We start from the raw sequence: 21,562 nt of genomic DNA, 5'->3' as shown, positions 1-21,562 counted from the left end.
AGTTTTAAAACACTTGGTCAAATAGAATCACAGGTCACTGTGAAACAATACCAATTCACTTAACCAGCGTGACGATAAAAGATCTCAATAGCAGGGAATTTCCTGGTGGTTCAGTGGTTAGGACTCGGTGTGCACACTGCCAGGGCCCCAGGTTTGATCCCTGGTCGGGGAACTAAAATCCCATGAGGCAAAAGCATGGGCAAAAAGATAAAAAACTTAAAAAAAAAATCTCAATGGCAAATACAGATTACTTAAAGAAACTCACAATCTATTACCAAAAGCAGTTCAATATTTTAAGAAAACTTTGTCCTCTTAGAGAGAGGACCAAATTCAGGTTTTGTACCACTTTACCTTTAAAACATTTCCTTAATTAAGTTCAATCTTATCTCAGCCAATTTTGACCATGCACAAAACTCTCACAGTGTTCCTTTTCCACAAACTTTCCACAACTTTCTGTATCTATTCAGAAACAACCAGCTCTAGGACAAAACCTTTTTTCCTTTAACCAAATGCATTTTCAATCCTCATACCTTCTTTGCTGAAAACACACATCCTACTTCCTTGCATACTGAAATGTTTCCCTTATAATTCTTAACCTTAAAACCTTAATTTTTTTCTGGAATTCCCTGGTGGTCCAGTGGTTAGGACTCCGAGCTTCCACTGCAGGGGGCACGAGTTCAATCCCTGGTCAGGGAACTAAGATCCTGCATGCCGCACATGGCGTAGCCAAAAAAAATAAATAAAAATGCTGTTTGTCATATCAGCATTTCCTGATTGACAAACTTATGCTTATGCTTTAGTTTTCCTCTTCTAAGAACTTAGACCTCCCCAGCAATTAATGTTCCAGAATTTTATCCTGTTTGAAATGACCCGGATAGTGAATGAATTCTCGTAATTTACCTTGGTTTAGTTTCAAGTTACCAAAATCTGCAGATACTAACCTTTTCTTTCTGGCTGCACCATGTGGCTTGCTGGATCTTAGTTCCCTGACCAGGGATTGAACCTGGGCCTCCGGCAGTGAAAGCACAGAGTCCTAACCACTGGACTACCAGGGAATTCCCTGGTCCGACTTCTTTTAGGTGGCTCAGTTTCTCCCAATGACAGCCTAAAACCATCTTGGGTGCTCGGAACACTAGGTGATCAGCCTCTGTCACGCCGCCTGGATGAGCAGTACTTACTTAATGACTGTAATGGGATTTCCCTATGGGACCGCTACACGTCATGAAAATTGATCCTCAGACACTTCCCAAAGATCCTCAGTCATCTGAGGATGGCTTGTGGCTGGAAGGAGCAAAATGTCCCTTTATTCTTTGGCGCTGAATAATTCAGTCTCTGATTTCACTAGCAAAAGTTTTGTTCAGGGCTTCCCTGGTGGCGCAGTGGTTGAGAATCTGCCTGCCAATGCAGGGGACACGGGTTCGAGCCCTGGTCTGGGAAGATCCCACATGCCGCGGAGCAGCTGGGCCCGTGAGCCACAACTACTGAGCCTGCGCGTCTGGAGCCCGTGCTCCGCAACAAGAGAGGTCACAATAGTGAGAGGCCCGCGCACCGCGATAAAGAGTGGTCCCCGCTTGCCACAACTGGAGAGGGCCCTAGCACAGAAACGAAGACCCAACATAGCAATCAATCAATCAATCAATAAATCTTTTTAAAAAAAAGTTTTGTTCAGACCATATATCAACTTTTTTTTTTTTTAAGCCAAATTTAACAAAAACCCAGCCCCATGTTTCCCTGGGCCTCTTGCCCAGACCCCCTAGGTGCCTAGGAAATGCACCGGTGCCCCTTAAGACTCTAAGTCTTAAGTGAAAACCAACTCAAATAAAATTTTTAGGATCAACACCCAAACAATGAGATACAAATATCAGGAGAACCCAGCAAAAACACCTGGGGAGTGCTGAGAAGCAGGTGGGGCTCAATGGGCCCACGCTGGCACCGAGCACTTGTTCTGCATAGACTCCTGGTGGCCTCTGGCAGGAGTCTTTGATATCCTGCTGACTACACCAAGCATATGTCGATGAAAAATTTTAATCAGTCGATCTAAAAAAGAAATGGAAAATTTTATTCGAGCCAAATTTGAGGGTTATAACCCAGGAAGAGCATCTCACAAAGCCCTGAGAATTGTTCCGCCCATTAGAAGTCAAGACACAGTTATATATGCGTTTTGAGACAGAAGCGGGTTGTACATCAAATGACATACTATTGACAATTTACATAATCCACATCTGAGCACCATGTGACCCCTTATCAAGAAGGAATGTTACCTTTAAGGAACTGTCTTAGGAGAATGTTGCTCTTTATGGTTGAGTAGAAATTTCTGCCGATGGTAAAGGTTTGGTCAATGCATAATGCAAGATACACAATGCACAGTGGTGGGAGAGAGGAGGCCAAAAGGCAGACAAGATTTTTTGTTTAAATTTTTTCTTCTCTTTCCATAAAATATGAATTTTATTTCACAGTTAATTGGCTCAAGAGTGAACCTGCCAGGATTAGATGTTATAGATGTTACTCTTATACTGTAAAGCATTGTGAAGTCAGATTACTTTAAAATGATGTATCAAAAAGTCACGGGAAAAGAGCAGTTGAGTGTGGAAGCCCAGGGTTTATACCCCAGATCTGTCGTATACTAAATATGGAAATGTTTCCACTCCTGCCTATAAAATGGGGCTAATATAGTCTAGCCTGTCTACCTCCCATGGTTAAGAGTATTAAGCAAAACAACAGTTTTTAACTTAGAATTCTATATAAAGGAAGTTTTAAAAATTATGCTCTTCTGTATTGTGTACCATGTTATATACCATTCCCTGAACAAGTTATGGGACTATCCTTTTTTCTGGAGAAAATTAGTCCTATTAGTGTGTGCTAATGTGGGTTCATGACAGTCAACATAAATACCTGCTACGTTCTAGGTGTAGGGAGAACAAAAGACCTAGTTTCAGGAAACAATAGTAGGTGCAGTGAGCCATGTGGCTGATTTAAAGAGACTGACTTTAGAAGGTAGTTAAAGCTTTTCCTTGGCTCTAGAGGCTCTAGCCCCTTGCCTGACCCAGCTGGTTCTTAGAGCCTAAGGTTCTAGGGGTTGTTTTTGACTGGCTCTTTTTTATGCTTTGAGATTTCATTCGTTGTCCTTCTGGGGCCAAGTTTTTTCATCAAACCTTTTTTTTCACTGCCTATCTGGAGAATGGCTGTCTGAAATAATGCCACTTGGATCCCAAATTCACTTCCACAAACCACCAGAATAAGCTGAATCGGGAGATAAACACTAACTTCTACACTCCTAAGAAATCATTCCCAGTGGGTCAGAACCGTTTAGTGTGTCCTAAGTAGCATTTTAAAAATGAAAACACATCTATGCACTGCAAGTAGTAAAGTATGAGATTTGTTTCAATTACATATAAGGACTGAAACAGGATTACTTTTTTTTTTCTTTTTTTTAATTGAGGCTCACGGTCTAGAGATACAAATACAAAACAACCACAGTGGGGCTTCCCTGATGGCGCAGTGGTTAAGAATCCGCCTGCCAATGCAGGGGACACGGGTTCAAGCCCCTGTCTGGGAAGATCCCACATGCCACGGAGCAACTAAGCCTGTGCGCCACGACTACTGAGCCTGTGTTCTAGAGCCCGTGAGCCACAACTACTGAGCCCACGTGCCACACCTACTGAAGCCCTCGTGCCTAGAGCCCGTGCTCCACAATGGGAGAGGCCACTGCAATGAGAAGCCCTCGCACGGCAACAAAGAGTAGCCCCCGCTCACCGCAACTAGAGAAAGCCCACACGCAGCAATGAAGACCCAACGCAGCCAAAAATAATAAATAATTTTAAAAAAACAAAAAAACAACCACCACAGTGATGCTCCCAGGAGGCTTAAGTCCAGCTGATAGGTGGTGGTGAATGCACAAAAGAGAAACAGCAGAGTGGCCAGTATCCAGGGTCCTAGTCTATGCAGGACACAGTCACACCATCCAGATCTCAGTGCATCGACTGAAAGATGCACAACCTAAAAGTTGAGAATTATGTTTTATTTGGTGGACTTTCTGAGCACTCAAGCCTGGGAGGCAGCTTCTCAAGATAGTTCTGAGAGGCCGCTCCAAAGAGGTAAGGGAGGAGCCTTTACAGGATATACAGGAGTTCTGCAGCAAAAACCAGGTAGTCAGAACATCAAAAGATGACTGTTAATTAAAGAAAACCAAACATCTCAAGTTAACGAATTTAACACTTTTCTATGTATGATGAGAGGATGCAAGAGTCTGGGCTTATTGAAATCATTCCTTTGCTATGCACCTTAGTTGTCCAGGGCCAGTATCCTGTTCTTTCCCTTCCTGTGTCCCCTCAGGGTGCGCCCTTCGGGTGGCTGCAGTGGCTGAGGGCTTGGCAGTGGCAGCCCGTTTGTCTCTCCTGAGTTCCCTCAGAGCTCACCGTCAGGGGCGTTTGTAGTGGCTCATGGCGTGATGGCCGCAGCATCCTTTGTTTGTTGATATGGCAGGCAACATTTTTCACCCACAGTGCTTCCCCTTAGTAATAAAATTCGACCAACATTTGGGAGACATTTCATGACCAATTTTGTCCTATGGTGCTAGGAAGGCTCATTCCTAGATCAGGCAAAGATTCTGTTGATAGCCTACTCAATGTGTTAACTTTTTTTGGATTAGGCCCTGTTGATAATCTAAAATTCTCTGGATCACCTGTCTTACTAGTCTATTATGATCCAGAAAATGTTTTCCCTTGTTGCTTCTTCTCATATCTAGAATCACACTGTTACAATTATTGATCTATTTCCTCAAGATGTTTAGCCATCATTAATTTTGTTGGAGACCTGGTTACACATTGGGTAATGCAAGAGACAGTATTATAAACTAGATGGGATAAGTAATAAAGCTAGTAACATTAATAAGGTCATAGTACAGCAGAGAGAGACACAAAGCATGAACTATCTGGAAACAAAGAGAACAAATTAAAACAATGATTAGTATAACTAGTTGTAATTTGGTTGTAATAAACCAAGTCAATAAACCAATAAATCAAGTCCACAGGAGACCCAGCTGGAGAAGCCGAATTCTGTAAGGATTAGGTATAGTGAAAAAGATAAATGTTTCATCTTTGTTTATAAAGGTATACTTTATCAACTTTTTGTAAGTCATAGCATAAGAGGAAAGGTTTTTCTAGAAAACAAAGATTAAAAGCCAGGATATTACAGAAAAAGTCATAAAATTATAAATCATGTTTATCAGTTCATTCAGTCCCATGTAATTAATTTCTGATGATCTGGATGAAGTGTTCAGGTTTTCCATTAGAGTTTTGTAATTTATTACCTAGTTCAGTGGTATGATCCAAAAGTTATCAGAAACTTATATTTGTCAGAAATCCTTTTTATGAATTTTCTTGAAGATTTTCATTTTATAAAAGCATCAGAGTAAAACAATGATTGTCTATAAATGACAAGACTTAAATGGCATGGTTAAAGATCTGATTACAAGGCAATTGGCAAGAAACTTGGATATTTCTGTGACATGTAAGATTTTAAGATAATAACTAGAATTATGACTGATAACACTATACCAGAGCATATCAGAATTTTAGGAATTTCACATAAATTTTGGAATACCTATAACATTTATCCATACAATATAACTAAGGTTCATCTCCAATCATTTGACAATGTTTCTCAAGTAATTTAACATACCAAATAGGCCTAATTAGTTTAATATTCCTCTCTGAGATGTCTTAGGGTTCCTTTGAAGCATCCCAGAGTTAGCCAGAGGTCAAAATAACTTTTGTTAGAATTTGATATTTGGGATATTTGTCAAAAATATTAACACTTGGTCAAATAGGATCACAGGTCACTGTGAAACAATACTTACTTAATCAAAGTGACAAAAAATTTCAAAAAAAAAACATCACTTAAAGGCAAAAAAACTCACAAAATCTGTTACCAAAAGCAGTATTTCAGGGCTTCCCTGGTGGCGCAGTGGTTGAGAATCTGCCTGCCAATGCAGGGGACACGGGTTCGAGCCCTGGTCTGGGAGGATCCCGCATGCCGTGGAGCGGCTGGGCCTGTGAGCCACAATTGCTGAGCTTGCACATCTGGAGCCTGTGCTCTGCAGTGGAAGAGGCCGCGATGGTGAGAGGCCCGCGCACCGCGATGAAGAGTGGCCCCCGCTTGCCACAACTAGAGAAAGCCCTCGCACAGAAACGAAGACCCAACACAGCCATAAATAAATAAATAAAATTTTTTAAAAAAAAGCAGTATTTCAAGAAAACTTTATTCTCTTAACAGAGAGAACCAAATCCAGTCTTGCACCAGTCTACTTTTAATAACAAAATCCATTTACGAAATTAAATTGAATCTAATCTGAGCTTGACCATGTATAAAACTCCTTTTTCAGGGCTCCCTTTTTACAAATCTTCTACAAGTTTCTGTATTCATATTAATTTGTCCCTTATTTTTTTTAATACAGAAATAACCAGCTCTAGGACAAAATCATTCTTTCCCCTTAACAAAATGTATTTCCATTCCTCATACCTTCTTTTGCTGAAAACACACATCCTACTTTCCTTGCATACTGAAATATTTCCCTTATTATCTTTAGTAGTTCTAATTACATACTACAATTTTAACTGTTAAAAACCTTAATCTCTAGCACAAACCAACAAGCAGCAAGTAATTATAAGCTGTTTGTCATACCAGCATTCCCTGATTAGGAGTATCCCATAACCTCTAGAAACATATAAAATAATTTCTTTCCTCAATGTGGTACAAGGTATGTTTGTAATAAACCCAGACATCTTTCGTTTTCCTTTCCTAAGAAGAATAAAGTGATTAACTTTAGACCTGTTTAGCAATTAATGTTTCAGCATTTTATCTCATTTGAAACGACCTGGACATTCAATAAATTCCCATCATTTAACTTAACTTAACAAAACTCAAGTTACCAAAAATCTAGAGAAACTATTTTAGACAGACATACCCGACATAATTATTTCTAAAAGAGTTCACCTGAAAACTCTTATCTCATTTACCTTCATTTTATAACTTATGAAAATATTATCCTACCACGTTAATTTGTTGCTGTTGTTGTTGTTGACAAAGTCTGTAACAGAAATAACATGAATGCGGGGCTTCCCTGGTGGCACAGTGGTTAAGAATCCACCTGCCAATGCAGAGGACACGGGTTCAAGCCCTGGTCCGGGAAGATCCCACATGCCGCGGAGCAACTAAGCCCATGCGCCACAACTACTGAGCCTGTGCTCTAGAGCCCACGAGCCACAACTACCGAACCCCGTGCGCCTAGAGCCCGTGCTCCACAAAAGAAGCCACCACAATGAGAAGCCCACACACCACCAAGAAAAGTAGCCCCCGCTCACCGCAACTAGAGGAAGCCCGCACACAGCAACGAAGACCCAACACAGCCAAAAAAAAAAGACATGAATGTATTGACCTTTAGTAAACCTAGGTACAATACAGTAAGACATGTCTATATTACTTAAGTCAGCGAGCTTAAGCTAGCTTTAATACCAGATGTTATACTATATATAAAATAGATAACCAACAAGGACCTACTGTATGGCACAGAGAACTATACTCAATATTTTCTTTTCCTTTATAGGAAAAGAATCTGAAAAAGAAAAAAAGTATATATATAAAACTGAACCACTTTGCTGTACACCTGACACTAAAACATTGTAAATCAACTATACGTCAATAAAAAAATATTTTTAAAAACGAGATGTTAATTTAATATTGAATATTTCTTAGATCACATAAACCTGAAATTCATTCCGACCACTTTCTTTTATATTTAGAAATATTTAGTTTGTAACACCTTACTTTTAAGTCAATTATATAGAGCTCTTTTTAAATTTTAATTTTGACAATATTTCTAGAGGTAGATACATCTCATAATAATGTCTCATAATAATGTACACACAGACACATAAACAGACAAAACTAGAGATCTCATAGCTTCACTTTAAAACTTAGTTATTGGGAGAACTGCGCAGAAGGGGAGAGGCAGCATGTGGAAAGGAGGGCCTCTGGAGTGTGGATTTCGGCCGTTTGGAGCACAATTATTGAAGACAGCTGTGAAGCCACACACTCCTCTGGGTTCTCTGGATCTTCTGCCTCAGTTACAAGCACCTCCTCCATCAAAGTCTTCAAATTCCTGAGAAACTGGAGCTCACTAGTGAGACTTCAGACAGCCCTACTCAGTCACCCTGGTGTTCACAGTATCGCAGACAACTACTACAATCCCAACCAGAGCTGAGTACCTCTGCAGAGTTTTTTGTAGAAGATAGACCAATGCCTAATTTGGAAATAGAGAAGGAAATTGAATTAGATAATGAGGATTATTGCATTAAACAAGAATACCTGTTATGCGAAGACTACAAATTATTCTGGGTGACGCCAAGAAACTCTGCAGAGTTAACCATAATAAAGGTATCTTCTCAACCTGTCCCATGGGATTTCTTTTTTTTAATAAATTTATTTATGTATTTATTTATTTTTGGCTGTGTTGGGTCTTCTTTTCTGTGCGAGGGCTTTCTCCAGTTGCGGCGAGCGGGGGCCACTCTTCATTGCGGTGCGCGGGCTTCTCACTGTAGTGGCCTCTCCCGTTGCGGAGCACAGGCTCCAGACGCGCAGGCTCAGTAGTTGTGGCTCACGGGCCTAGCCGCTCCGCGGCATGTGGGATCTTCCCGGACCGGGGCACAAACCCATGTCCCCTGCATTGGCAGGCAGATTCTTAACCACTGCGCCACCAGGGAAGCCCCCATGGGACTTTTATATCAACTTCAAGTTAAAGGAATGTTTAAATGAGGAGTGTGATAATTTGTGTAGCTGGTATCAATACCAAGATGGCTGTATCGTTTGGCACCAATATATAAACTGCTTCACCCTTCAGGATCTTCTTCAATACAGTGAATTTATTACCCATGAAATGACAGTGTTGATTATTTATAACCTCTTGACAATGGTGGAGAAACTACACAAAGCAGAAATAGTCCATGGTGACTTGAGTCCAAGGAGTCTGATCCTTAGAAACAGAATCCACGATCCCTATGATTGTAATAAGAACAATCAAGCTTTGAAGATAGTGGACTTTTCCTACAGTGTTGACCTTAGGGCAGAGCTAGACGTTTTTAACCTCAGCAGCTTTCAGACTGTACAGATCCTGGAAGGACAAAAGATCCTGGCTAACTGTTCTTCTCCCTACCAGGTAGATCTGTTTGGTATAGCAGATTTAGCACATTTACTATTGTTCAAGGAACACCTGCAGGTCTTCTGGGATGGGTCCCTCTGGAAACTTAGCCAAAATAAGCTAAAGGTGGTGAACTGTAGAATAAATTCTTTGTGCGGATTCTGAATGCCAGTGATGAGTCCACAGTGTCTGTTCTGCAGGAACTTGTGGCAGAAATGAATGGGGTGTTTGACACCACATTCCAAAGTCACCTGAACAAAGCTTTACGGAAGGTAGGGAAGTTAATCAGTCCTGGGGCTTTCCTCTTCCAGCAAGATAGGCAGTCAAGTCTCTCGCAGATTCCTGCCTAAAACCAATGGTTGTACTGTGGAACACTGGACCTGTATATGCTATGATTTAATTTAGGTATACTACTAACACTTCTCTACTTTTTGGTAGAAGTATATTTCTAGGTAACTGGCATTTTCTACTCAACAAGGTACCTCCTCTTGGCCTTGTCTAACTTTAACAAAGAACTGTTTTATTCTAAATGGATTCCGTATCAATGGGTACCTTGTTGTCATTTTTTTAAACATCTTTATTGGAGTATAATTGCTTTACAATGGTGTGTTAGTTTCTGCTGTATAACAAAGTGAATCAGCTATACATACACATACATCCCCATATCTCCTCCCTCTTGCGTCTCCCTCCCACTCTCCCTATCCCACCCCTCTAGGTGAACACAACCTTGTTGTCATTTAACGCATTTGTCTCAACTTTTCCCTGTGCTTTTCCCGTTTGTAATTTGTGACCTGTACCCTTATGATCACTATGTATTTTGTAAAGAATAAAATAGTATTTGTTAAAAAAAAAAAAAACTTAGTTATTGGGACTTCCCTGGCGGTCCAGTGGTTTAAGACTCCAAGCTTCCACTGCAAGGGACGCGGGTTTGATCCCTGGTTGGGGAATTAAGATCCCACATGCTGTGTGGGACAGCCCCCAAAAAAAAAAAAAAACTCAGTTATGCATCAGTTATTACAATATAAACTTACTAGTTCATAAATAGCACTTGGAATGAATTAAATTTGCTTGCTCAGATGACTAAGCCTTTACTATTTGTGGAAAAGACTTTTAAGATTTGTATTTGTCCTTGATAAACCCTTAAGGAGGCTATGAATTAGATTTTGGCTGAGGGAGACTTTCCAGCTGTTTGAGTTTAAAAAGGCCACTTTTTCCTTTTTTTCTTCCTTGGTTTCAGGTTCTTTCTGATTGAGTTAATTAGGCTCAGTCTCAGGTTTCTGTGGGCTGTATTTACATTTCTGTTGTCAAGATTTGCAAGACACGGACTCCCCTGGTGGTCCAGTGGGCACGAAGGAATTCAGGCGCTTTTGTCAATCTTTTAAGTTGATTAATTGGCCTGTTGCCCCAAGTAACTGTTGGTCAAGTATCTCAGTGTAATTTTTTCCAGCCCTTTAAATATATTTTTTTAAACTGGGGTATATAGAGCAGACTTGTTTGGGGCCCTTTAATGTTGGGAACCAATAGTGGGTCCCTTTGGCCCATCCAACCTTAGGTAGGTTTTGTATCAAACCTTTAATTTAATCCCATTAACGTCTGTTTTATTTATTCCATTTTTAAGTAACCACCTTAAAATTTCCAACTTGTTGGGAAAAAGTCCCTAGACTTTCCCTTCAGTTTTTTCTTGTTTTCCTGTTAATCAACCTAATTAAAATTAATTATTCTAATGTTTTTATTGTTATCCATAAGACCCATTGAGGGGAAGCAGAGACCACAATAAGGCTTCCCAAACCATTTTTTGGGGGGTGGGGGATTGTTTTAAACTAAGGGAGTTCTCAGGTTAACCATTATATATATTTTTCCCACCTTTTTTTTTCCCTCATAGGTACCAATAAAACAGCTAGTTATAATGAGAGCTCCCTAAAACTTTACCAACTCAGAGTTTTTCCAATTTAAAGGCTCCATCATCTGGCCATTAATGAGATGTATCTTAATAGTGACTCAAACCAATAAGATGCAAGAGGCATTCCCCACAAGAGAGTGTGAAGGCTACTGCCTAAACAAGATCCAGAAAGTTTATTCCCAAAAATAGTCTAAGGAAGTAAAGGCCTTTGTTGTACAGGCTGACGCAATGAAGGTTAAGATGGCAAAAAATCCCCGAGAGTTGGTACAGCCAGACAAAAGACTGCTCAGAATCCCAGTCTATTTAATTGGCTGCCAAATGTACACCATATGTGCACCTTTTGGATGGCAGAGACCAAGTTCTCAAAAGCCATACACACAAAAGGCTGGAAGAAGATCAAGTAGAACATTTACATCTCAAAGACACAGGAAGAGAAATGAAACTTCCCCCAGAAGGGCTTTTGTTTTTGTTTTTTTAAGGTCAGAATTTTGAAAAGATGTTTTTATCAAGCCGGCTTTTTCTAACTTAACTGCGTATTCAATAAATGAGCCCAATCTGAGTCATTTTCAGGATGAGATTTCCTTTGACTCCCAATTAAGTAGGTACTTGCAAGTATGAGCTCCGTACATTCATGAATCTGGCTAGAGTGTTAATCGGAGGTTGGTTTTCTGAAGCCCTTCGTTTTTGTTTGAGAGAATCTATTTCCCGTTTTAAAGTTGAATTCGTCGGGGATAAAATTTACTAGTGCACTTTTATCCTGACAAATTCTTATTAAGGTAGCCAATTTGAGGAAAACATCAGGTCACCCTCTTATCTAAACATTCAGCCCAGACTGCTCAGTACTTTTTTTTTTTTTCTTTGGCCCCGCGGTGTGGCATCTTAGTTCCCTGACCAGGGATGGAACCCGTGCCCCCTGCAGCGGAAGCGCAGAGGCTTAACCACTGGACCACCAGGGAAGTCCCCAAATATCTTTTCAACTGAGCAAATCCAAGTGCCTTTCAACCGGGTTCCCCCAGTATCTTTCAGCTGGGGGGCATTTTCTTCCAGTGTCTTTCAACTGGGCTCCCCTAGTATCTTTCAACTAGGGAGGTCACTCCCCAATGTCTTTCAACTGGGGAGCCAGGCATCTGTTAGACACTGCCAAATAAAACTCAGGATAATCATCCAATAATCAGGAGATCCAAGAACCAGGAGAGACTCACCCAAGTTCGTATGAACTCTCCAAGGAGGCGGATGGGCACAAGAGGCCTCTTCCAGTACCAAGGGTCCGGTTCCTCGTAGAGTTCAGGCGAAGAGGAGAAGTCTGCTCTAGTTCCCTCCATGGTCACCAAAACTGTGGACTGAAAAAAAAAAAAAGCAAAACCTCAAAGTTGAGAATTATTTTATTTGGCAGACTTTCTGAGGACGCAAGCCCAGAAGGCAGCCTCTCAGATAGCTCTGAGGGACTGCTCTGAAGGATAGATAGGAGTTCTGCGACAAAATCAGGTAGTCAGAACATCAAAAGATTACTGTTAATTAAAGAAAACCCGACATCTCACGTTAATGAATTGAGCTTTTTTCTGTGAACAGGTAGATGCAAGAGTCTGGGCTCACTGACACTTTGGCTTTGATATGCGCCTTAGCTATCCAAGGCCAGTATCCTGTTCTTTCCCATCTTGAGCCCCCTCAGGGTGCGCCGTTGATAGTGTCTGCAGTGGCTAAGGGCTTGACAGCGGCAGCCCATTTGTCTCCATCCTGGGTTCCCTAGGGCTCACCGACGGGGCCGTAGTACTGGCTGGTGGCTAGATGGCTGCAGCGTCCTTTGCTGATAGGGCAGCAACATTTTTCATTCACAGCTGCAAAGGACCTCGAGCCTCAGGAACCCACTATGTTCCATCTAGGAAGGCGCTGTCGCAGCCTCCCCGGAGCCAGGTTCTTCCAGGAGGGTCCTCTGCCCATAGGGAGGGTCGTCGGGCCTGTGGCCCCGGGTCTGGAAGGGCGGCGCGGGGGCGTCGGCGGAGCCCGAGGCCTCCCAGGGTTTGGGCCTCCGCGGGAGCCGGGACGCCGTGGGTTCGCCGAGGGTCGCCACGACGTGGCGCCTCTCCAGGCCGGGGAGCCCCCGGCCCTGCTGGACCAGTTGCAGGAGCTGCGCCAGGGTCACCGAGGCCGACGCTGAGTCCGCGGGTGCAGAAGCCGCACCAGTCCCGCTGTTACTGCCGGAGGGCTCCATGGCTGGCTTGGAGCCTGAGCGCTTCCGGGAGGGATGGGTGCAACCACCGTCGGAGGAAGTGAAGGGGGGCGTAGACCGTACCAAGCGGCCCAGAGAGCGGGGAGCACTGGAAAACATGCTCCGCGCGGAAACGATTCACCCACACATACACCACTTAGCCCGCCCCAGAGCCTCCAACATGGAATGCTTTAGAACACGGGAAGGCTTGCACAGAATGGAACGTGCCTGCCGACACGCCGATGCAGGCAAAAAGACCTGAGTTTGCACACTCGCCCGGGCACCGCGCACACACCTGCCTTCATGCATGCGCTGAGACTACTGCATAGACACGTGGTGGGGGGGGGGGGCGGGGGAGATAACCTCCATCCCAGGCTCCAGAGCACCAGACAGAAAATAATGGAGGAGATGTCTCCAGTGGTCTCAGGAGAACTGGGAACAAAGGACACCACTGCAGAGCCTCGCCACTCTCTCCCCATTTCCTGCCATCAGGACTATTACAGGCTTTCCCAGAGGGGAGGAGAGAAGATGAAGGCAGGCCAGGAGTGCTACATTCCCTCCAGCTGCTTGGGAAGCCAATGCCAATAAAACCCAGGTTTCTAAGTTTATCGAAAGCTAGCCTGATCTGGCACAGACCGCCTTAATCAAGTAAGCAAAGCTTAATTACTACTAATCGGACAAACTGGCATCATCTGCCTCCTGAAGTGATGCACTGCAGGGACACTACAGGTGCAGGGACACTGCATCTCCTCTGTAGTGTTCCTGCCAAAAGTGTTCACTCTGAATCTAAACTGGAGGAAATGAGCAGACAAACCAAAGTGAGAGACATTCTGCAAAATGACTGGCCTGGATGCTTTATAGATGTTGATACCATAAAAGACAAAGAAAGAAAAAGACAAGATTGAGGAACTATGTCAGACTAAAGGAGATGTGAAAAATGCAAAATGTGATCCTGTATTGGAGCAAAATGAGGGGAAAATCAGTTACAAAGGACATTTTACCCTTGGGAAAATTTGAATATGCTCTGTATATTAGATGACAGTGTTACATCAATGTTAAATTAGGTGCAGTAACTGTGCTTTGGTTATGTGGGAGAATGACCTTGTTCATAGGATATACATGCTGAAGTATTTATGGGTGAAATGTCATGAGAGAGAAAGAGCGAGCAAGCAAATGTGGCAAAATTGCTAAGAACTGGTGAATCTAAATGGTTTGATATTTCTCAAGATACTTCAAAAACAAACGTATGGTTACCAAAGGGTGGGGGGGAGGGATAAATTAGGAGTTTGGGATTGACATATACACACTACTATATATAAAATAATCAACAAGGACCTACTGTATAGCACAGGGAACTATAGTCAATATTCTGTAATAACCTATATGGGAAAAGAATCTGAAAAAGAATGGATATATGTATATGTATAACTGAATCACTTAGCTGTACACCTGAAACTAACACAACACTGTAAATCAACTATACTCCAATATAAAAGAAAAATAAAAAATAACTTTAAAAAATTTGTCAAGATGAAAAGTTGGAAGGGGTGAGCTTGAGAAGCCAGTCTGGAGGAAACTGACCAAACTAAGTGTTGTATAACAAAGAATTTGACTGGCCTTTGTCCCTGGTTCCTTATGGGGAGACTAAATCCTTGGAATTTCCCAAGTATTAGAAGAGATATTCATGGTGGGCCTTGATAGTTTATGCCAAGGAGGTGACTCATGGTGGCCCCTAAATGGTTTCAGGACTGGGGCTGGCCAGTTATGGGAAGAGGGTTGGGGCTTTGAGCCATGGGGTGTCCAGGAAGGGGGCCTGGAGATTGAGTTCAGCCTCCAGCCAATGATTTAATCACCCATGCCGGCATAATGAAACCCCTATAACAACTCTGGACACAAAGCTCAATGGAGCTTCCTGGTTGGTGAACTCATCAGTGTGTCAGGAGGGTGATGTGCCATGGTTCCACGAGGAGATAACACAGAAGCCCTGCATGCCGGACCTTCGCAGACCTTCCCCTATGCGCCTCTTCATTTGGCTGGTCCTGCTGATTTGTATCTTCTCTAATAAAGCTGTAATCCTAAGAAGAGCACTTTCCTGAGCTGTGTGTTCTGTGAGTTGTTCTAGTGAATTATTGAAACTGAAGGGGGTTGTGGGATCCCCCAAACTGTACGCAGTGAATCAGAAGTGCCTGTGGCCTGGGACCCCTCTGAACTTGCAGCTGGCACCTGAACTAAGAGCAGTCTTGTCGGGGATTGTGCTCTTGAACTTGTGGGATCTGCGCTAACTACGGGTGCTTAGCACTAGAGCTGAATGGCAGTACTCCATTTGGGGTTTTTAACCCAACACTGAATGAAGGAAGAACTCACCTTTCTCTCTGTGGCCTGCATCAGTTTCTGGACTCCCTCCTAAGTCACCAGGTTCCCTTTCTTTCTCAGATGTCCTTGGCCCCAGTTCCACTCCCAACATCCTATCTGGGGGGCTCTGGTTTTCTGCTCCACCATTCCGACCAACGAAGGGCAAGATGAAGACATCTTTATGAGATTAAGACCAACCTTGGGTGTCCTCCCAGGCTCAGTAAGGACCAAATTTCCTCAGAATTAGGGACAGTAATATGTATGTGTTTGGGAAGTGGGGAGTTGTCTCAGTGTCATCTTTTTTCTTCCCTCGCATTCTTTCATCTCCTGAGCACAAGTCTGTAGTATGGACAGGACAAGTCTAGGAATCAGGGGTTGTCAGGAGGGACCTCACACATCACTGAGCATAACCCTCTTATATACAGAGAGGTAAACCGAGCCTGTGAAAAGGAGTAACAGGGCTGGGGTGGGAACCTGAGCCCGATGACTCGTAACCCAGGCTGCCTCCCCTTGATGGGGCACAGAGGCCCCTGCCCCTGTGGGCAGCCATTCTGAGTCTGTGCCCTGCCACACATGTGCATGCAGAAGGCAGGGAGGCAAAAGAAGGAAAACCAAGTAAGCCCACAGGCAGGGGAAGACACTTCCCATCCAGGCCCGTCCACAGCCTTTCCCTCCATCAGCGAGGACCCCAGAAGCCAAGAGGTCACGTCGGCAGGGTGTGGCAAGGCCAGATGTCAACCTCTAGGTGTAGAGACAGGCTCCAAACACCCCTGAACTCATTTATAACCCATTAGACATCTTTCACCCATGATTTTCAACATTGCATCTCAACAGGAAACACCCTCCCCCCCCATTTATTGGAGCCCAATTCATCCTTCAGAGGTTTATCAGTGGGCCCACCCCTCCCATCGTTGCCATCAGAATGAACCGATCCTTATTCTACGCTCCCACAGTCCCTTGCTCATCCACATACTCTTAGGCCATGAGTCCTACTCATCTAGTATCCCTATGTGCCCAGACCAGCACCTGCAGAGACCTAGTGCTCAGAAAATGTTAACTAGGGACTTCCCTGGTGGCACAGTGGTTAAGAATCTGCCTGCCAACTCAGGGGACACGGGTCCGGGAAGATCCCACGTGTCATGGAGCAACTAGGCCCGTGTGCCACAACTACTGAGCCTGCACTCTAGAGCCCACGAGCCACAACTACCGAAGCCCACGTGCCTAGAGCCCATGCTCTGCAACAAGAGAAGCCTGCACACCGCAACAAAGAGTAACCTCCTCTTGCTGCAACTAGAGAAAGCCCAAGTGCAGCAATGAAGACCCAACACCTCCAAAAATAAATAAACAAATAAATAAATTTATTAAAAAAAATTTTTGACTACCCTCAAGGAACGTACACTGTTACAATAAGTTAACGTACAATAGTATGTTAAAGTTTTATATTAGTATTACTGGGATGGGGCTGGAAAAAAAAAAAGAAAGAAAATGTTAACTAAATGCCTGCCTGACTGAATCTATTATTATAAACTCAAGGAGAAAAGACTGAATTCAACTCAATGCAAGCATTGGCTGAGAGCCTGCCATGTGCTGTGCACAGCGCCAAGTGCTTAGTATACAGACCCCTGTCCTCAAGGGGCTCACAGTCTACCGAAAAGTCACAGAAGTAAATTATTATGATAATTATGATATACATGTATCACAGAATTTATTATATAAGTAATGCAGTATGGTGCCTGGTGTGGTAACAATGTAACGTGCCAACTGAAATAAGCAGCCCAGGACTTCCCTGGTGGCGCAGTGGTTAAGAATCCGCCTGCCATTGCAGGGGACACGGGTTCGAGCCCTGGTCTGGGAAGATCCCACATGCCGCAGAGCAACTAAGCCCGTGTGCCACAACTACTGAGCCTGCGCTCTGGAGTCCACAAGCCAGAACTACTGAAACCCGCACGCCTAGAGCCTGTGCTCTGCAACAAGAGAAGCCACCGCAATGAGAAGCCTGCGCACCGCAGTGAAGAGTAGCCCCCGCTCGCCACAACTGAAGAAAGCCCGTACACAGCGACGAAGACCCAATGCAGCCAAAAATAATAAATAAGTAAATTAAAAAAAAAATTCAGGGAGTAAAGGAAACCTCCTTGCAGTGGGGGAAATGCACCCAGGTAATGCACTGCATGCAGAGGTATCACTATTACTTAAATTATCATTGGGAAAAAAAAAGAAAAACAAAAATTATCATTGGGGGTGGCATGGGATGAAGTGTAGGGTACTGCATTGCTGGGGTGGGGAGATGGGAGATGGAATGGCTGTGGCCCTTCTTCACTATGGTGGGGAGTCATTTGGCTTCTGATGGCCTCCGGGAACATGTGCAGGGGAAAGGAGAACTGGGAGTTACCAGTGCCTGATGAGGAATGTGAGTGAGCAATTAGGACTCCTTGATGGGACCTTGAAGGAGTCCCTCACCTCCTACAGAGAGGGTTCATATGGCTGACTCAATACTCAGCCCTCTAGGGAATTCCTGGCGGTCCAGTGGTTGCGACTCCGAGCTTTCTCTGCCAATCAGGGAACTAAGACCCCACAAGCCACACGGCCCGGCCAAACAAAACAAAACAAAACAAAAAACCTCAACCCTCTAGGTCTCTTATGCTAAGGCGAAGGCATTGACGGGGAAGGGGTGGGACCCTGAGATGGGGACATTTGGACAGACATGGATAAGGCTAATTCTGAACTCCTAAATTCTTTTGAAGTGTCTTATCTGTAGAGACAATCTCCTCTTGTCGTGATCCTGTCTCCTGGGACATCAGCCTCAGAACCCTTCCTGCCTCCATCCCTCCTGGCCCCAGGCCCTTCATGAGTTAGATCCCAGCACAGCCTGGGTGGAGAAGCACAAGGCCCACGCTAAGAGGAGAATGCCCCCAGACAGAAAGAGTCACAGGCCCTGGCAAACTGCCTTGGCAGGAGCCACGGGAGCGTGTGTGGAAGAGGGTTCGAAGGGAAACAGACCCAGGAGCGTGGAATGTAAGATCCAGTTTGGCCAAACTCATGGCCATGGATGCTCATCCAGGATTTGGGACTTCATGTATTGGCTTGAGCACCTGGGAGAGGAATTCATAGTCTGCTAGCTTGCTTAACTAAAGCCTGGACTTAATGGTAACCTAGAGTTAATAAACTTGAAATGCCAGAATTTCCCTGGCATAATATAGAGGAAGGAATCCAAAATCTCAGAGAGATGGGAATGCTGGATTGGATTTATTATGTGCAATCTGCTTAGCCACCCCTAGCCATGTATTTTAAGGGAGTCTGGAAAACACTCCCTTCACCAACGCATTAAGAAATGCATTGGTAAGGGCCACCAGCATCCTTGGCTAGCTCTGACGGCTGTCCTCTGTAGGCTGGAGATGCTAATGGGGGGTGCTGGATAGTGAAACTTAATTCCTTGATCTTGATGAGAATAATGGTATCCTGGTGCGGTAGAGACCAGATGGTAGTGCTTAACAGCCAAAGGCAAGGTAACTACAATGACCCAGAATAAAGCGTGGGAAAGAATGGTCATCAGGTGGACAAAGTGACAGGCGCTGGACCGCGGTCAGCCGTTTCCCCCAGGCACTCCAGGGCTTGTTCAGTGGACCCATGATGGCAGGGATGGAAGCTATGCTTTGGCTTAATAACATGGTCTTCCCCTGTCTGAGGCTAATCTGGCTGTAGCCAGTGCTGAGTGACCATCCTATTTACAGCCTGATTGGGTACCATTCTCACCTGGTGTAGACTGATTTCATTGGGCGCCCCCCCCCCCAGTGTGGATGGACTGTGCTTTATCCTCAAGAGAACAGACACAGGGGACTTCCCTGGCGGTCCAGTGGTTAAGACTCCACGCTTCCAATGCACAGGGCACGGGATTGGTTCCCAGTCAGGGAACTAAGGTCCCACATGCCACTAGGTGCAGCCAATAAATAAATAAATAAATAAATAAATAAAATAACGTATATTTAAAAAAGAGAACAGACACATATTCTAGGTATGAATTCACCTCTGCCTACAGTACTTCTGTCAGTGCCACCATTTATGGACGTACAGAATACCTTATCCATCACCATGGCATGCCACATAACATGGCCTCCAACGTGGGCACACATTTTATAGCCAAGGAAATGTACAAATGAGCTCACACCCAAGGCATCCACTGGTCTTACCATGTGCCCCATGACCCAGGAGCAGCTGGCTTGATAGAATGGAGGACTGGCCAGCTGAAGGCACAGAGCAGAGCTAAGAAACTACACCCTACAAGGTGGAAGTGCTATCCTACAGGATGTGGTGTATTCTTTAAACCAAAACCAGAATCGTATTATATGTAACTGAGAGGTGGGGGTAGCAGCAGCCTTTTCTCTATTATAGCTAAAGTCTGTAACCTACTGGAAGAACTTTTGCTACCCATCCCCAGAACCTTGCCCTCGGGAATTTGGCGATCCTTAGCATTCAAGGGAGAAACATTTGCACTGTGGAATGATCACAGTATTGATGACTTGGAAGCTGAGATGGCCCTGGCCATTTTGGTTTCTCATGCTACTGAATCAACAGGCAGAGAAAGGGGTTACTGTAATGCCTGGGTTGACTAATCCCAATTACCAAAGAAAATAAGCTTGCTACCACGTAATAGAGGTAGGCACTAGAACTGGAACCCAGGGGATTCACAAAGTGCCTCTTAATAATTCTCTGCTCAGGACTTCCCTGGTGGCGCTAGTGGTTAAGAATCCGCCTGCCAATGCAGGGGACATGGGTTTGAGCCCTGGTCCGGGAAGATCCCACATGCCACGGAGCAACTAAGCCCGTGTGCCACAACTACTGAGCTTGTACTCTAGAGCCCGCGAGCCACAACTACTGAGCCCACGTGCCACAACCACTGAAGCCCGTGCACCTACAGCCCGTGTTCTGCAAACAAGAGAAGCCTCCGCAATGAGAAGCCCGCACACCACAAGGAAGAGTAGCCCCCACTCACTACAACTAGAGAAAGCCTGTGTGCAGCAACGAAGACCCAACGGAGCCAAAAATAAATTAATTAATTAATTAATTTTAAAAAAAAAATTCTCTGCTCGGTTGTCCTGGTTAGCAGAAAACTTCAGCAACCCACAGTGTCAAGACTACCAAGGACTCAGACCCCACAGGAATAAAGGTTTGAGTCACCACCAGGTAAAGAACCCAGTCCCTGGTGGCGCAATGGTTGAGAATCTGCCCACCAATGCAGGGGACACAGGTTCGAGCCCTCGTCTGGGAAGATCCCACATGCTGCAGAGCAACTAAGCCCGTGCGCCACAACTACTGAGCCTGTGCTCTAGAGCGCGTGAGCCACAACTACTGAAGCCCGCACGCCTAGAGCCTGTGCTCTGCAACAAGAGAAGCCACTGCAAGGAGAAGCCCTCGCACCCACTCAATGCAACTAGAGAAAGCTCACATGCAGCAACAAAGACCCAACGCAGCCAAAAAATTAATTAATTAATTAATTGATTAAAAAAAAATCTGCCCAGCCAAGGTGCTGGTAAAGGATAAGAAGAATACATCATTGGAGGAAAAAGTAGGCAGCTCTGAATATGAACTTAGGCCTCATAACCCCCATTGTCCCCTGCAAACTTATGGGAGCTAATATTTTAGGTTTCAGTGGACATATGACATCACCTCCCAATGATATAGTAGCCAATGTGACCCAGTGTGTCCTCTGTGCTGGGGACATGGGTTTTTCTTCTGGAAAAGGCTAAGAGGAGCTTCCTGCGGATGCTCCAGATTCCCCCTCCCCCTCCTCACCCCACCAGCCCTGTGCCCTGGAAAGCTGAGCGGCATCAGAGGACTCCCACACCCCCCCACTTGGATTCAGCCAGTGAGGGACCAGTCAGGCGTCTGAAGACGGGAGGATAGCTAAGTCAGGGAA

The 21,562-nt window shown here is 44.4% G+C and overlaps 1 protein-coding gene and 1 pseudogene across 1 annotated transcript; one reads left to right on the top strand and one right to left on the bottom strand.

Annotated features, from left to right (window-relative positions):
- The first annotated feature begins 4,439 nt into the window (after nt 1–4,439).
- On the top strand, nt 4,440–9,543 carry LOC133094889 (mitotic checkpoint serine/threonine-protein kinase BUB1 beta-like; annotated as a pseudogene).
- Nucleotides 9,544–12,467: 2,924 nt separating this feature from the next.
- C7H6orf226 (chromosome 7 C6orf226 homolog) lies at nt 12,468–13,320 on the bottom strand. The gene has a single exon (XM_061195048.1). It carries the CDS (start codon nt 13,300–13,302, stop codon nt 12,970–12,972), a length of 333 nt encoding a protein of 110 aa, XP_061051031.1. The 5' UTR covers nt 13,303–13,320; the 3' UTR covers nt 12,468–12,969.
- Nucleotides 13,321–21,562: the final 8,242 nt, after the last annotated feature.

Source organism: Eubalaena glacialis, chromosome 7 (assembly GCF_028564815.1).
Source record: "Eubalaena glacialis isolate mEubGla1 chromosome 7, mEubGla1.1.hap2.+ XY, whole genome shotgun sequence".
Classification (NCBI taxonomy): domain Eukaryota; kingdom Metazoa; phylum Chordata; class Mammalia; order Artiodactyla; family Balaenidae; genus Eubalaena; species Eubalaena glacialis.
This window is presented reverse-complemented; position numbering and strand designations above follow the sequence as displayed.